The sequence below is a fragment of the Elephantulus edwardii genome, unplaced genomic scaffold (genome assembly GCF_000299155.1).
Source record: "Elephantulus edwardii isolate Elephantulus edwardi_28Jun2011 unplaced genomic scaffold, EleEdw1.0 scaffold00073, whole genome shotgun sequence".
In the NCBI taxonomy this organism is placed as follows: Eukaryota; Metazoa; Chordata; class Mammalia; order Macroscelidea; family Macroscelididae; genus Elephantulus; species Elephantulus edwardii.
Window position 1 is genome coordinate 12,090,501 of NW_006399823.1, and position 18,539 is coordinate 12,109,039.

At 43.9% G+C, this 18,539-nt stretch overlaps 1 protein-coding gene across 1 annotated transcript in view; it reads left to right on the forward strand.

The window, feature by feature from the left end:
- Nucleotides 1-16,655: 16,655 nt before the first annotated feature.
- Nucleotides 16,656-18,539, forward strand: part of FZD8 (frizzled class receptor 8) — a 2,116-nt gene continuing 232 nt past the window's right edge. The window contains exon 1 of the mRNA XM_006888959.1: nucleotides 16,656-18,533. Within this exon, the coding sequence (XP_006889021.1) occupies nucleotides 16,656-18,533 (1,878 nt within the window). The remainder of the gene's footprint in view (nucleotides 18,534-18,539) is intronic.

Genomic DNA, 18,539 nt, shown 5'->3' on the forward strand with positions numbered 1-18,539 from the left:
AAGGCTTAAGCAAAACACATGGAAATAAACAATTAGAACCTTATTAACAGATCCCACCTGCATGAAGTTATTGGTGCAGGAAGTGGAGGAGTGGGGGTTTGAGAGCACTTTTGCTGATAATTAACAGACAAAAAGAGTTGAAGACTTTACTTCAGATAAAAGATTATATAAGCAGTTGACTCTGGACAACAGGAAAGAGACTCAAAGAGACCCCAGTCTCTTACCATTTTGTAATGGGCTTTGGGCTTAGAGCATCAATATTGGTTACCTGTTAGGAGGGAGGAAACCAAAACAGCTGCCTTCCTTGAACTGATTTTAGCTCACTGCATGTGTTATGTGCCTCAGAGTAGAACTGTGTTATAGAATTTTCAGGGGTTGTGAACCTTCGGAAGTAAATCACCAGGCCTTTCTTCAAGGAGCCTCTTTTCAGTTAGCAGCCAAGCACATTAACCCTGAGTTCCAGCCAAGGAATCCTTTAGCTACTCTGGGTAAAGGCTCTATTTTGTTTAAGTGATGTTCAGATAAGAGAGGTGTAAGGCAAGATAGTGAGATGGGCTATCTCAACCTTCGGAGTAAATCTTCTGTTCTCCCTGTTAGGGGCTAGCAAAAAACACAAGACCAAATTCTGACCCATAAAAGTGAGAAGTTACTTCTAGGAAATGTTTCTTAGGTGGAAACAGAAATACCATTTGATTGGGCAATTTCACAACTTATGTGTATATCCTAAAGAAACAAAAGTTGTGACACAAATAAGTATACATGCACATTCATAATCTTAGCAGCATTTTTAATAATAGCAAAGAGATTTTAAAAAATCAAATATCCATGGAGATTCAAACAATTCAAGTACCCATGGATGAATTGGTAAAGAAACTACAGTACATTTATGTAAGGAGAATACTAAGATATATTAAAAACCAACAAAGAATTAACGAAACATTGCATAACATGGATGGTTCTAGAGGATAATATGTTAAACCAATCAGTCACAAAAATACAGATATTTTATGAGGGCTATATTTTTAAAAATGAAAGAAAAGTTTTATGCTGATAGAATCATTCTTCCATGGTTATGAGACATAGGAAGAGTGGGAGCTGTTGTTGTTATGAGAAACCTTCAAGTGTACTACAACTCATAGTGACCCTATCAACAACAGATTGAAAACATTGTTGTATCCTGCACCATATTGAAATTCCACACACCATGCTCAACCCCAATGTTGCAGTCACTATGTCAGTCCATCAAGTTGAGGATCTTCTTCTCGTTCATGGATCTTTCCTTTTCCCATCATGATGTCTGTTTCCAAAGACTGTTGCCTCCTGACAATATGCCCAACGTACATGAGATGAAAGGAGTAAAAATTAGTAAAGAGGTAATGTTTTCATTGTTGTTTGGTGCCATTGAGTAGACTTCAACTCATAGCAACCCTGTGAACAACATATCCGAGCCTTGCTCTATCTTGTGCTGTCCTGACAATCTCCAATATGCTCAAACCTAATGTTACAGCCTTTTTCTAGATAATCTTCAGCAGGATTTTGTGAGTGTGTGATATTAGTGGTATTGTTTGATAATTTCCACATTTTGTTGGGTCACCTGTTTTTTAGAGTGGGAATAAATATGGATCTCTTCCAGTCAGTTGGCCAAGCAGTTATCCTCTCGATTTCCTGGCACAACTTGGTGAGCAAAATGTAGGGCAGCATTTGTTTGCTGAAATACGTCAATTGGTATTCCATCAAAGGTGCGCCTAATCCAGGCCATAGTCTTCTCAATTACTTGTTATTCAGAAAGTTGGACAGTGACTAAGGATGACAGAAGAAGAAAAGATGCCTTTGAATTGTGGTGCTAGAGAAGAGCCTTGAACATACCATGGACTGCCAAGAAAACAAATTGGTCGGTCTTGGAGAGGGTGAAACCAAGTCTCTCCTTGAAGGCTAAGATTTTAAAGCTCTGTCCCACATCCTTTGGGCATGTGACTAGGAGAATCCTTGGAGAAGGACATCATACTTGGAAGGGTGGAGGGACAGCACAGGAGAGGAAACCCCAGATAATATGGTTTGATACAGTAACTAGGGTAATGGAGTTAATGAGACTGACTCATGACAGGACAGGCTTCAGAGCTGTTGTACACAGGGTCACTATGAGTCACAGGTGACTCAACAGCACATAACAACATAAACATCAAGGAAAAAAAAATTAGGAACCCTAGTAGATGGCATGAATGGATTTTGAAGCAATACTAAAATCCTACAAACAGGAAAGGCTAAAATAGATGAATGGGACCTTCCAAAAATCAAATCCTCCTCCAAAAGAGTAAAAAGGAACCCCATAGATAGAGGGGAAATATTTGGCAATGAAATATCTGAATAAGGACTCATAACTAAAATTTCTAGAATACTTAGCATATCAACAAGTAAAAGACAAACAACCCAATCACAAAATAGGCAAAAGAGATGAATAGAAGCATCATCAAAGTGAAAAGTCAGATGGCCAGCAAACACATGAGATAGAAAAAAATGCTCAAAGCAGCTAGCTTCTGTTCTTAGATGCCATTCAGTTGAGTACTCATGGAGACTTTATGCACAACAGCTCCAAACCTTGTGCTATCCTGAGCCAACCTCACCATCTCTCATGCACCTGACCCTGTTGCCACAGTCAGTATTACTCTATCTCATCCAGGGTCTTCCTCTGCTGTGCTAAAACTCCACCCTTCCAAGCATGATGTCTTTGTCCAAGGACTAGCTCCTTTTGACATCATGCCAGAAGTACATGAGGCACAGTTTCAAAATCCTTGCCTCTAAGGAGGACTCTCTCCAAGACAGACTTGTTTGTTCTCTTGGCAGTCCATTGTATGTTCAATACTCTTTCCCAGTACCACAACTTAAAGGCATCAATTCTTCTTCTAGTATCCTTATTTATTGTTCAACTCTCAGATGGATAACAAGCAATTGTGAAGATCATGGTTGGGTCAGGCATACTTATTCTCAAGACTGACATCATGGCCCTTTAGCACTCTGGAGAAATCCTTGACAGATTTTCACAATGTAATTTGTCTTTTGATTTCCTGACTGTTAGTGGCAAAGATGTTGACTGTGGATCTAAGTAAGATCAAATCATTAACTTCAATCTTTTCTCCATCTATCATCACGCTGCCTATTGGCCTGGTAGTGAAGATCTTTGTTTTCTTATGGAAATATTGAAGGCTGTAGTCCTTGATTTTCTGCAGCAAACACTTCACGTCCTCCTCAATTTTGGCAAGCAAGGTTACATCATCTGCATAATGCAGGTTGTCAAGGCGTCATCCTCCAATCTTGATTTCACATTCTTCTTTAGAAAGTTCAGCCCCTTGTTCAGCATATAGAGTGAATATTTATGGAAACATACATCCCTAATTCACTCCTTTCCTGATTTTGTACCAGACAGAGCTCCCTGCTCTGTTTATTAAGTTCATGAGCACAGTCAAGGGTTGTGGGGTTTCCATTCTTCTCAATATTGGCCTCAATTTGTTGTGAGCTATACAGTCAAATGCTTTTACATGGTTTATAAAACACAAATATTCTTCTGGTATTCTCTGCCAAGATCCACCTGGCATCAGCAATGAGATCCCTAGTACTGTGGCTTCTTCTAAACTCAGCTTGAGTTTCTGAATGTTTTCTGTTAATGTAATGTTCCAGGCATTATGGAATAAACTTCAGTAAGAGTTTACACATTATAGTGGTGATATTGTTCAATAGTTTCCACATTCTGTTTTATCACCTTTTTGGGGAATGGGAATAAATATGGATCTCTTCCAGTAAGTTGGCCGGGTAACTGTCCTCCAGATTTCTTGGCATAACACTTTCAAGACTACATTTGTTTGGTCAAATATGTCAGGTGTTAATCCATTGATTCCTGGGACCTTATATTTTTTTGTCTACTCTTTCAGAGCAGCTTGAATTTCTTTCATTATTACCGCTAGTGTTTTGTTTTGTTTTGTTTTTATCATGAAATTGCTCTGTGTCCGCCAATTCTTTTTGGCTCAGAGACGGTATTCCTTTTATCTTCTTTTGATGCTTCCTGAATCATTCAAAATTTTGCCTCTTGCATCTTTCAGTATCGCAACTTGAGGTCTGAATTTGTTCTTTGATTATTTCAGCTCAAGAAGTACTGAGTAAGTTCTTCCCTTTTGATTTTTTTTATTCTAGCTCTTTGTACATTTTGTACATTATAATAGTTTGCTTTGTCTTCAAAAGCTGTCCTTCAAATTCTTCTGTTCAACTCTTTAACTTTCTAATTTCTTCCTTTTGTTTTGGCTTCTATACATTCTAATACAATATTCAGTCTCTTCTGACATCCATTTTGGTCTTTTCTTCCTCCACTGTAATGACCTTTTGGTTTCTTCATAAATGATAGCATTTATATCATCCTACAACTCATCTGGTCTTCATTCATTAGAGTTTAATTTCTCAGAAGTGTTTTTAAATCCAGGCGGGATAGACTCAAAGTCATATTTTTATTCTTGTGAGTTTGTTTTCATTTTCTTTAGCTTTAATTTGAACTTGCAAGGTGCAAGTCAAAACAACAGTGACATATCATCCCACCCCAACAACAATAGCAATGTTTGACCAGATAGCAATTAACAAATGCTGGTGAGGAGACAGAGAGATCTGAACTCTAATACACAGCTTGTGAAAATGTAAAGGTACAACCACTATGGAGGGCAGTCTGCCACTTCCTCAAAAAGTTAGAAATATAGGTGTTATTTGACCCAGCTATCCTACTGCTGGAAATAAACTCCAAGGAAACCAGACCTGTGACACAAACGGATATATGCACACTCATGTTTATCACAGCATTATTCACAACAGCAAAATTATGAAAGCAGCCCAAGTGCCCATCAACAATTGAATGGATAGAGAAACTAAAGCACATTTTCACAGTGGAATATTATGCAGCACTGAAAAACAATGAACTCCTTTCACACCAAATTTTAAATTTCTAGTAAAGGAGCTCTTGTGGCCTAGTGGGTAAGTAGTTGCACTGTCAACCTTAAGGTACACAGTTTGGATCCACCAGCTGCCATGTGGGAGAGAGATAGGCAGTCTCATCCTGTGTTATCTTCCACCTCTGACAACCCACTGGAGGGTTGGTTATGAGTTGGTTCCAATCTGACAACATTTAACAACAATTCCCTAGTAATAGATAACTCTTTATCTATGGATTATTATCTACTGAATATTCAATATTGGATATTATGGTATTGATATGATATTGGATATATGGCGAGAATTATCTAATGGATATTGATGGATTATTATCTAATGAATAATTCCAGAATCATGTTTGAAATTATATGTGATGACTATTTATACTTCTTTTACTTATGCATATCAAGACTTAAAATTAACCACTTTAGGAAAACTTCTTCCATTAAACCAATTATTCTTAACTAATTCTGATGCTGAATGTATTAAGACCTACATGAAAGAAATTCCTTTAGGAAACATACCTGTGCTAGATGAATCGAGTTAATATTTATGGGTTTGTGCCAGAGCACACTGTGAATGATATGTGAAGTTGCATAAAACTCGACAGCTTTGTATATGTGTTTATATTGGGCATGGCAGTATATTAATAATAAATGACATAATAATAATCTTCCAAATGCAAAGAAAAAGAAAAACCATGAACTCCTAAAGCACTATACATTGTGGGTGAGTCTGGAAGACATTATGCTGAGCAAAGTATCTCAGTCACAAGGGGACAAATACTGCATAAGCCCACTATTCTAATAGTAAGATGGAGATGGGAGATGGGTGATGGATGAAGAGAGGGGAAAGAATGGATAGATAATGAACACTGCACTGGAGTGGGTGAAAGGATGGATAAGATGAAAGGAATAGACAATTAGAAAGTATGTGTATAACAATTAACAGCCTAAAACAGAACAAGCATTACAAAGGGAACTAGGGAGGAGAAGGGAGGGAAATGTGCATGCATGAATGAACAAAAACCAATCTCTTCATAAATCTTCACACACAAAAAAAATCATTTACAACTTCTATCTTTTTTCTATCTATCATGACATTGTCTATCAGTGGTGAAGAAGTACTCCATATTGAAAGCTATAGATTTTTATCTTCTACACTAAGAGCTTCAATCTGCTTCACTTTCTGCAAGTAAGGTTGTGTCATCTGTATAATACATGTTGCTAGGGAGTCCTCCTCCAATCCCAAAGCCACCTTCTTCTTCATGCAGTCCAGGTTTTTTAATTATTTGCTCAGTATATACATTGAATTGTTGTTCTTGCTATGTGCCGTCGAGTCGCTTGCGACTCATAGCGACCCTATGTACAACAGCCCTAAACTCTGCTCTGTCCTGTGCCTCCGACACACCCATCCTGACTACCCCAACTACTGAATCAATCCACCTCATAGGGGGCCTTCCCCTTACGTGCTGTCCCTCCACCCTACCAAGCATGATGTCCCAACCCTGAAACATGCCTTTTCTGATTTTAAACCGTACAGGGTTCAATTGTTTTGTTCTGACAACTATCTCTTGCTCTAAATAGATTGTTCTGGGATTCCCATGCCTCTCGGTGTTATCCATAATTTCTTATGATCTACACATACAAATACCTTTGCAGAGTCAATAAAACAGAAATAAAGACCTTCTGATATTTTCTGCTTTCACCCAAGATAAATCTGACATCAGCAATGATACCCCTCATTTCACAGCCTCTTTTGAATACAGCTTGAATTTCTGGCAGTTTCCTGTCAGTGTACTGTTCCAGATGTTCTTTAGTAACCTCCATCAAGATTTTATGTGACTGTGACATTAATGATATTGTTTGACAATTTCCACATTCTATTGGATCACCTTTTTTGGAAATAGGTACAAATATGAATCTCTTCCAGTCTGTTGGCCAAATAATTATCTTCTAAATTTCTTGGCATAGGCTAGTGAGCACATCTGTTTGTTAAAACATATCATTTGATATTTCATCAATTCCTACCTAGTGCCTTGTTTTTTGTTAAAGCCTTTAATGAAGTTTGAACCTTTCTTTTGTAACTATTATGGTGTTGGTTCTTTGGGTTTGTTTTTTTTTAATATCATATGCTATGTCTTGAAATGTTTCAGTGCTAACTAATACTTTTTAGTACAGTAACTTTGTATATTCCTTTTATCTTTTTTTATGCTTCCTATATCATTCATCAATATCATTTCAATACTGAGAGATACTATGGGCAAAATCTTGAATGATCCATAAAGCATCAAAAGAAGATGTAGGGAATAAACAGAATTAAAAGAAGAAGTTCAAGGTACACTAAAGGCATAGGGGAAAGGCTCCAGGAATCAATAGAATACAAATTGACGTGTTTCAAATGACAGACACAGCCCTGGATGTGCCAGGAAATTTTGAGGACCTCTATCTAGCTGATTGCCTGGAAGAGATCCATATTTGTTCCCATTACCAAGAAAGGTGATCCCATAGAGTCTGGAAATATTCAAGCAATACCTCTAATTTCACATACAAGGAAAATACTGCTAAATAACACTTTTAAACTGCTATAACAGGATATAGAGAACTGTCAGTAGTCCAAGCTGGGTTTAAAACAGGCTGTGGCACCAGTGATATCACTGCTGATATCACACGGATCCTAGCTGAAAGTAGAGAATACCAGAAGAAAGTTTGTTAGTGCTTTATTGACTATGCAAAGGCATATGACTGTGTGAATCACAACAAATTGAGGATAAGATTGAGAAGAATGGGAATCCCAAAACATTTAATTGTGCTCATGTGAAACCTAGACCTAGACGCTGTTATGTGAACAGAGAAAGGGAACATTGTTGTTGTTGTTGATTGCCTTCAAGTCAAGTATGACTCATAGCAACCCTATGAACAAAAGGCATGAAGCCCTCTACAACTATCAATATTTATCAAAGTTCATAGAGTTTCCAGAGGCTTGTTGCTAAGCAAGTGGATGTCACTCCTGCTTCCAAACCTGTCATAGTATATTATTGTTTTTATGTGCCATTAGGTTGTCTGCAATGCATAGTGCCCCTATGAGAGCCAGTCTCACTAATTCCGACACATCAACCCGTAATGCTCCAGTCACTGTATCAATCCATCTCATCTGGGGTCTTCCTCTCCTGCACTGTCCATCCACCCTTCCAAGCATGATGTCCTTCTCCAGGGACCAATATCTTCTGGCCACACGCCCAAAGTAAGTAAGGCAGAGCTTCAAAATCCTAGCCTCCAAGTAAGACTTGATTTCACCCTCTCCAAGACAGAATTGTTTTATTGGCAATCCATGGTATGTTCAAGACTCTTCTCCAGCACAACTCAAAGGCATTGATTCTTCTGTTATCTTTAGTCATTGTCCAGCTCTCTGATGCATAGCAAAGAATTGTGAAGACCATGGCCTGGATCAGACAGACCTTAGTCTCTAGATTGACATCATTGCTCTTCAACACTATGGAGAGGTGACTGATAGTTTATTTTCCTAATGCAATTTGTCTTTTGATTTCCTGACTGCTGGTGCCAAAAACTGTTGATTGTGGAGCCAAGCAAGCTCAACCTCAATATTTTTCCAATTGGTGCTGCCAATTGGCCCAGTGATGGGAATCTTTGTTTTCTTGATGTTGCGCTTCAATCCATATTGCAGGCAGTCCTTGAGCTTCTTCAGCAATTGGTTCAGGCCCTTCTCAGTTTCAGCAAGCAAAACTGTGTCATCTGCATAATGCAGGTTATTGATGGGTCTTCCTCCAGTCCTGATGCCATATTCCTCCTCATAAAGGCTAGCTTCCCAAGTGATCTGTTCTGTATACAGATTGAAAAGGTATGGAGACAAGACGCATACCTGATACACTGCTTTCCTGATTTCAAACTGTGCAGTGTTTCCTTACTCCATTCTGAAGACTGATTCCTGATCCCGCATAGATTTTGCATGAACACAATCAGGTGTTCTGGAATTCCAATCCCTCTCTTTGTTAGACACAATTTGTTGTGTTCTACACAATAAAATGCCTTTGCATAGTCAATGAAATACTGATAGACATTCTCCCGGTACTCTCTCCTTTCAGCCGAGATCCATCTGACATTGATGATGATGATCCTAGTTCCATGGCCTCTTCTAAACGCTGCTTGTATTTCTGGAAGTTCTCTGTCAAATGTTCCAGTTGTGTTTTGGTGAATTTCAAAAGTGTTTTTTTTTTTCATGTGATATCAGTGGTATTGTTTGATAATTTCCATATTTTGTCAGATCACTTTTTTTCTTAAAAAAAAAAATGAATAAATATGGACTTCTTCCAGTTAGTTGACCAGGGGGTTGTCCTCCAGATATCTTAACACAACATAGTGAGCATATCAGGGTTGCATCTGTTTGTTGAAATGTTAATAGATATTTCATCAATTTCTGGAGCCGTATTTTTGTCAATTCCTTCAGAACAGCTTGAACTTCCTCCTTTATCACCATTGTCTCTTGAACATAAGTTGTTTCATGGCATTCTTCTGTGTTCATCTGTGAGTTATGATTGGTGGTTGACCAGTTGGTGCTCCTCAGCCATTCCCCTCTTTCTCTACTTTTTCCTCACTAGCCATTCATTTCAGAAATCCTAAGGGTGGTGCAGGACAGGCCAATGTTCAGATCTGTTGATTACAGGATTGCTACGAGTTGTTCTCAACTTGAAGGCGCCTAACAATCACATTAACAGCAATGAAACAAGTACTAAGATACTCACTTTCAATGTCTCATTGCTGCAGACCAAGGTGCTACAGGAGAAGTTCACTAAGGGTCTTCTGGGAACAATTTTCTTCCCTGATAAGGAGCTCTAATAGGGAGCTCTGAAACCTATACAGAGTTGTGCTCCTAGCCCAAAGGCCATGGCAGTTTTAATACAATAATGGCTTCCAGGGAGAAAGATGGACTATCTCCTCCATGCAATTTACAGCCTCAAAAACCTCCTATATGGTTAGGTTTGAGTGGGTTTTGACTCAACCACTCAACAGCAATGAGAGAATATGGAGTGTTGATGGCATTGTCCTTACCACCTTGCACAGACATCCAAAAGGCCTCTTGACTCTGGCAGTTCAAATCCACCAGTGTCTCCACAGCAGAAAGATAAACAGACGTCTCTCCCTAAAATGTCCAGCCTCAGAAACTGTATAGAAGGTTACCATGAGTCAGAATTGACCCCAAGACAGTGAGTTGAGTTGTTTGAATAAAAACAGAGCAACAAAGTTAAATCCTGTCTCTCTTCCTGACTTTGCTTCTATCCAATGAAATGTGGTGATTTGGGGTGACAGACCATATGTAAGCCAAAGGACATCCTTGACTCACCACTTAGTTATCTTCATCCATTGGTACTTTGACCTAGAGAGAGCTCTGGTGACCTACTGGCAAGAAACTACACTGCAATCCCGAAGGCACACAGTTTGAGTCTACCAGCTGCTTTGTGGGAAAAGGGTGCAATTAACTGTCTCTGAAAATGCGCAACAGGGTCAGCTGTGGGTCAGTTATGATCTGATGGACATAATAACAATAGCACGTGGAGTAGATAATGATAGAGTAGGTCTTTCTGATTGGATCTTTTTCTTCAGTGGAGAAAAAGAAAAGAAGAAGCCCTTAAAAAGATTTTAAGGTTCACATAGAAGAATATATAAATGCTGTCACTCTTTTTTAACTGTAGTAGTGATTGGAGAAATCCCTATTGCTTTTGAACTTCTCTTCCATCCATAGATTGGGATTTAAGACTCAACCAATTCTTAGGAGAGCAAATGTTAAAATGTCAAGAAATCTCATTGCTAATCTGACAGAGTTTTATATTCCTTAACAATAAAATCTGCTGCACAAATATCATTACATTTCTTAAGAGCAACGATGTCACATTGAAGACTAAGTTGCCTGACATAAGCCATGGTATCTCCAATTTCCTCAAAGGGCAGTGAGGAAGAAAATTTGATGCTTTTGACTTGTGTTGGCAAAGAATATTGTTCAATATATTAATTATAATTAATATGGTTCAATATAGTTCACTGCCAGAAGAACAAATAAATTCATCTTGAAAGAACTGCAGCTAGCATGCTCTTTAAAAGCAAGGATAGTGTTTTGTCCCACATACTTCAAGGAATATATATTATTAACAGTGACCAACTCTTGGAAATGAACATTACTCTTGGTAGAGGGTCAGCAAAACAGGGTAAGACCCTCAACAAGAAGGATTAACACAGTAGCTACAACAATGCATTTAAGCACAGAAGAGATTACACAGATGATGTTGCATAAAGCTAAATTACTTCCTGTTGTACATAAGGTCCCTTGGAGTCAGAATTCATTCAATGGCACCTAACAGCAACAAAAAGGTGTTTATTTCCTGGAAAGAAAAAAAGAAGGAGATGTTTTTAGGAGAAACCATTACCATTTAATGCAGCGCCTGAGAAATTTAATTAATTACTAATTAAATTACATTTAATCTTTGGAGCTATCATAACAAGAAAAAGACCTGCTATGCAATTTACAGCCTCTGAAACCTTGCTAGCAGGTCAACTATGAGTTGATTCCAACTCTAGGGCACCTAAAAACAACATCTAAGTTAGGCCCTTATTTACACAGAGATTTTTAGGTTAAATTGTTAATCTACTTAAAAAATAATTTCCCTGCTGTTTTTTAAATTTGAGAAATACCTAAGTTGATAATCTTGTATCTAAATTGGTAACCAATATTTTGTAAACATTACCCTTCTTTGAGGTAACTTCATGCCTTCAACTGCTTATATTATTATGCTTAAAGGCTATTGGTAACAAGACATCTGTTCAGAAATCCCTCTAGAAAATTTTCTACATTATTTATGTAACTTCTTTAAAAACCAGCTGGTTTACATACAAATGGGGGAAAAGGGGGGCTTTAACCCACTACGTTAATAAATTATTCTGTCTTGTCAGCTGATCCAACACTCATTTATTGACATCTTTTGACTCTTTAAGTTTCTCTTCTGCCTTGGAAAATAGTCACATAGCAAAACTTTAACAGTAATTTTTAATGCTATTTTAATTTTCTCTAGAAAAGGGAAATTTTCACAATTTTTAAGTGAATTAAAATCAATGTTTCCCTACATACCTTATAGTATGAATTTTTAAAACTCTGAACTTTTATCTACTTACTCTTTCCCTGAAAACTTAATATACTTAACCAAAAATTTCCACATCATCAAAGCTTTCATCTCATCTCAGAATTTAAAAAAAAAATCCCAATTAAGAGCCAAAATCAACTCTTTTTAGCCTCAATTTTCAAATGTCAAAGTTTGTTTTTACCTAATTCTAGTGAATTTATGTAGTGTAATTCTAGACCTCACTATTTGACATTTTCAGGCTGAAGAAAAGCAGTAGAAACTTTTCAACATCTGTGTTGCTTTTGGAAACTAGTACCTCCCAACCGGGATCTGGGTAATGCAGTGCCCAGACTGGTCGTTAAAAGGGCTCTTGCTTCACCACCGAGAAGCAGCTGAGAACAGAATTTTGACTTCAGAAATTACCTGTTACCCAAAAGCTGAATGTTCTGGTGGATGGCTGTCCTTGAACAGCATAGGGTTAGGTGACTTTTTAAATTAAAATACCACAAATGAGAATACAGAATTAGAGAGGAACAGGGCCAGGGTGGGTGGTGGGTGTGGGTGTGTGAGAGAATCAATGGAAAGACCAAAGAAAGGTCAAACTTCTTCGTTTTTATTTAATTGGGCCCCCCGTCTTCTTCTACTGAGTCAGCTAATATCCAAAGTCTTTGAATTTCTCATTTCTAAGTAGGTGGGTTTTTCCAGAAGAAAAGTGGGAAGTAAGGATTTTTTTTCTCCCCAACATAAAGAGGTTGTAACTATACATCAATTTAAGAGAGTGGAATCAAACTATATCTTAGTGGGTATACCTAGAAATCTAGGTGAAAATGCAGAACTTGATAAGTCAGGGGGTGAGGGGGTGAATGGGGTGAGGGCATGGGAACTGGGGTCTTGGATAGGAGGTAGGGAGGAAGCTGTCATTTAAGAATATGGTACATAAGGAGGTTACTAAACCAAGCTATATAGAAAATTGAAGGAGAGGCAGGTTCAATTGTTGTTGATTGCCTTTGAATTGAGCACAACTCAGTGACCATATGAAAAAAAGTCCTGAAGCCCCTCTACAACTATAGACATTGATCAAAGTTCATAGTTTCCAGAGGCAAGTTGTTTAGGAAGTGGCTGCCACTCTGCTTTCAAACCTGTCACAGAATTTTACTGGTTGAGTCACCTGCTATGCATAGTGACCCTATGTACAGCAGCTCTGAACCCTTCCCTGTCCTGAGTCAGTCTCACAAATTCTAACACACCAACCCTCATCACCCTCTCATCTCATCCAGGGCATCCCTCTCCTGTGCTGTTTATCCACCCTTCAGAGACTGCATGATGTCCTTCTCCAAGGACCAATCTCTCCTGGTCATGTGCCCAAAGTAAGTGAGGCAGGGCTTCAAAATCCTAGCCTCCAAGGAGAGACTTGGTTTCATCCTCTTCAAGACAGACCGATTTCTTTTCTTGGCTGTCTATGGTACATTAAAGACTCTTCTCCAGCACCACAACTCAAAGGCATCTATTGTTCTGTCATCCTTAGTCATTGTCTAACTCTCTGAAGCATAACAAATAATTGAGAAAACCATGGCCTGGATTAGGTGCACCTTTGTATCTACACTATCATCGTTGCTCTTCAGCACTCTGGAGAGGTCCATGACAGTAGATTTCCCCAATGCAATTCACCTTTTGATTTGCTGACTTCTGGTATTAAGAGTGTTGATTGTGGATCTGAGCAAGCTGTAATTGCTAACAACCTCAATCTCTTCTCAATCTATTATAGTGCTGCCAATTGGCCCAGTGGGGAGAATCTTTCTCTTCTTGATGTTGAATTTAAATCCATATCGAAGACTACAGTCCTTGACCCATTAGCTCAAGCAATATACAAATGCTGCTGAATACTTTTGTTTTGTGACAAAAGTTGTTTTTAATCCCTACCCATCCCCAAATGCTTCAAATGCACCTTCAATTGGCCTTTGTCCATCCCTGACCCCCACAAGTTTTGTCCTCTTGCTCTACTTGTTCCTGATAGGAAACCTGACAAATAACAAAAAAATTAAGAAACAAAAAGAGAGAGAGACTGTATTTTGCCACCCTCCTGGCTAACCGAAATGCTTGTTCCCGAGATTACAGTAATTACAGCCCCAGCGTGAGTTCCATACAAGCGCTAAATGAAACAGCACATCAATTAAAAAATAAACACTCCATTCTAGGAGAAAGACAACCCCCCGGGACGTCCTAACAAGCGTAAATGAACCTGCCAGGCCGCCGGCCCCTCCGCGGCAGCCCCGCCCGCTTCGTCTTAAGGTGGTTGGCGGAGTTGACCGCGCAGCGCTAATTGGCCGCGTCACAAGTGGCAGCTAAAAGCAGCCGTGGCTCGGCCCCTGGCCTGGAAAATCACGGAGCCGTGTCCGCCGCTCCGCGCCAGGGGCGCAGCCCCGCCTCCAAGGCTCCCGGGGTAGTATTAGACGGTAGGAAAAGAGACTTTGGCAAAACTGTGAACTTTGGAGAGATGTAGATGTCCAAAAGTATGAGAAGGAAAGAGAGAACACGGCGACCGAGTCTTCAGCCTTGAAAGTTTTCTTTTTTAAAGGAGCGAAGAATTCTTCCACCTAAGGAATTGTGGTTTGGATGCTTCACAGTTCTTCCGGCCTCTAATTTCCAGAACGCCCTCCCCCTTTGTGAACTGTATTTTGACCACCCCATCTTGCAGGCAAGGAAACTGAGGTTCTGCCATGAAAAATAACCTCCCCAGAGGGGAGGCAGGAGGCGAGCCTGGTACCCGTGTCCCTGTCTGCGCCCCTGCGCTGTGGTCGTCCCAAGCCGGAGGGCAGCTGCCACTCCCCACTCAGTCCACCTGCATCATCCAGAATGACTTGAGTTGCTCACTCCCCCCGACAGTGCCAGGCGCCAAAGACTAACTTCTGAGAAACTAGAGCCCCCTCTCTGCATCCTCCACATACAAGAGAGCTAGACAGACAGACAAACAGACACAAGCGCAAGCGCGCGCGCGCGCGCGCACACACACACACACACACACACACACCTCTCCCTCACCCCTCACCCAGGAAAAGCCCTTCGCGCACGCATCTGCTGCTGGTTCTTCGCCTCCCCCGGCTTGCAACGGAGCACTGAACCAGTGCTGCCCACAAATCATCCCACATTCGGCAAAAGATAATGGAAGGAAGAGTTTATTGGTGTGACATCTGTCTGGGGAGGTGCGTGCTGCATAAAAATCACGTCCCGGTCCCAGTCCCCAAAGTGCAAATTCAGGGAAATGGGACCAAGAACCAAGCAAGAGGAGGGCGGATCTGGGTGTAGCCAGGGGATTCATGGGCTCCCAGAGGCTTCGTGGGCTCCCAAAGACGCCGCTCTGAGTCTCTGCTTCTCAGGTCAAGCCCAAGGTTATAAAAGTCGAATATACAGCACCTGAAGGCTCAAAAAATTACAATGCGGACGGCCTTAAAGAAGGTTGAGCCTTGGGAGCGACTAGGCTCCGCCCCTCCTTCCTATGATTGGCTGAACAGTGAGGAGGCGGGGACTGAGTTGACTCCGTATAAATATTCATGAGCCCGGCAGCGCTGAGCTAGCAGGGGCTGGAGACTGGGAAGTTGGGCAAAGGGCGCTGCTCCCGCCGAGGAGGTGGCGGCGCCGGCGGCTCCAGCCAGCGCCGATCAGCTCAGGTGTTTTCGCGTTGCCTTTCTGTCTGGATTCTGTTGTGTTTTTTTTTTTTTTTTCAGATTTGTCTTTCGGCAAGAAGACAACTGCCTGCAACTCGCTTGATTACAAGCCGTAGCACGGCGCGGACTTTTACCCGGAGGCGGGATTTGTCTGTCCGAGCGGGCGGACTGACTGACGGACTCCGGGGAGAAGAGGCAGCAGCCTCGTCGGAGGCGAGGTGCCCCGCCGAACTCGGGGCGCTGGCCGAGGCTGTGGGAGTAGGAATGTGTCCCCTTGGGGAGAGAGCGGGCTGGAAAGGTTGACCCTGGACTCGGAGTGCGCCTGGCTCAGCCATCTTGACTCTGCATCACGGGGGCTGGAGAGGAAACTTGCTGCTCCGCCACCTTCTGTGCTCTGCAAAGTCGCCGCCAGCTGGGGAGTCGCGGCGGAAAAGTGGCCGCAGCTTGGAGGCAGAGCGAGAAAGCAAGTGCAGAAAGATGAGCCAGAGGCCAGCAACTCTATTCTGCGCGAGCTGAAATCGGACAGAAATAAACAGGGGGAAGACCCTAGGGGGACAACCGTGCTCGCCTGCAGCCCACTCCCTAATTTCCTCGGAACCACTGTGCGACCCGAGAAGGGCAAGAGCGCGGAGCGGCGCTTTCTGCCCGGCTCCCCTGAGAGGCCGGCCAGGCGGCGGAAAGGAGGTTTGGACGGATTCCTGCCCAGTCTTCCGGACCGTGCCGCTGGGACTCTGCCCTGAGCGGGGGCTTTCGGCAGACTCCCCTCCCCCGAAGAGGGAGGCCGGCTACTTCCTCTCTTCTGGTTTCCAAGTGCGCCTCGCCGCACCTCCTAGCCGGGGCCCGGGACGCCCGCCGCTTGGAGGGGCTAGAACGCAGCGGCAGCGCGCAGGGCTGAGGCACCCAGCATGGAGTGGAGTTACCTGTTGGAAGTGACCTCGCTGCTAGCCGCCTTTGCGCTGCTGCAGCGCTCCAGCGGCGCGGCGGCCGCCTCGGCCAAGGAGCTAGCATGCCAGGAGATCACGGTGCCCCTGTGCAAGGGCATTGGCTACAACTACACCTACATGCCCAACCAGTTCAACCACGACACTCAAGATGAGGCGGGCCTGGAAGTGCACCAGTTCTGGCCACTGGTGGAGATCCAGTGCTCGCCGGACCTCAAGTTCTTCCTGTGCAGCATGTACACTCCCATCTGCCTGGAAGACTACAAGAAGCCGCTGCCGCCCTGCCGTTCCGTGTGCGAGCGCGCCAAGGCCGGCTGCGCGCCGCTCATGCGCCAGTACGGTTTCGCCTGGCCCGACCGCATGCGCTGCGACCGGCTGCCGGAGCAGGGCAACCCTGACACGCTATGCATGGACTACAACCGCACCGACCTCACCACCGCCGCTCCCAGCCCGCCGCGCCGCCATCCGCCGCCGCCACCACCGCTTCCTGGCGAGCAGCCGCCCACCGGCAGTGGCCACAGCCGTTCGCCAGGGGGTAGGCCCCCGCACCGTGGCGGCAAGAACGGCGGTGGAGACACGGCGGCGCCCCCTGCGCGCGGCGGCAGCGGCGGGAAGGCAAGGCCCCCTGGCGGCGGCTCGGCGCCCTGCGAGCCGGGCTGCCAGTGCCGGGCGCCCATGGTGAGCGTGTCCAGTGAGCGGCACCCTCTGTACAACCGCGTCAAGACAGGCCAGATCGCCAACTGCGCGCTGCCCTGCCACAACCCTTTTTTCAGCCAAGACGAGCGCGCCTTCACCGTCTTCTGGATCGGCCTGTGGTCGGTGCTCTGCTTCGTGTCCACCTTCGCCACCGTCTCCACTTTCCTGATTGACATGGAGCGTTTCAAGTACCCTGAGCGGCCCATCATCTTCCTTTCGGCCTGCTACCTCTTCGTGTCGGTAGGCTACTTGGTGCGCCTAGTGGCGGGCCACGAGAAGGTGGCGTGCAGCGGCGGCGCGCCTGGCCCGGGCGGCGCGGGGGCTGCCGGCAGCGCAGCGGCGGCGGCGAGCGCGGGAGCTGCGGGCGCGGGTGCGGGTGCGGGCGGCCCCGGAGGGCGCAGCGAGTATGAGGAGCTGGGCGCCGTGGAACAACACGTGCGCTACGAGACCACCGGCCCAGCGCTTTGTACAGTCGTCTTCCTGCTCGTCTACTTCTTCGGCATGGCCAGCTCCATCTGGTGGGTGATTCTGTCACTGACGTGGTTTCTGGCCGCAGGCATGAAGTGGGGCAACGAGGCAATCGCCGGCTACTCGCAGTACTTCCATCTGGCCGCGTGGCTCGTGCCCAGCGTCAAGTCCATCGCCGTGCTGGCGCTCAGCTCCGTGGACGGCGATCCCGTGGCGGGCATCTGCTACGTGGGTAACCAAAGCCTCGACAACCTGCGCGGCTTCGTGTTGGCACCTCTCGTCATCTACCTCTTCATTGGCACCATGTTCCTGCTGGCGGGCTTCGTGTCGCTCTTCCGCATTCGCTCAGTCATCAAGCAGCAGGGCGGGCCCACCAAGACGCACAAGCTGGAGAAGCTCATGATCCGCCTGGGCCTCTTCACCGTGCTTTACACCGTGCCAGCCGCGGTTGTGGTCGCCTGCCTCTTCTACGAGCAGCACAATCGACCGCGCTGGGAGGCCACGCACAACTGCCCATGCTTGCGGGACCTGCAGCCCGACCAGGCCCGGCGACCCGACTATGCGGTCTTCATGCTCAAGTACTTCATGTGCCTGGTCGTGGGCATCACCTCGGGCGTGTGGGTCTGGTCTGGCAAGACGCTGGAGTCGTGGCGCGCCCTGTGCACCCGCTGCTGCTGGGCCAGC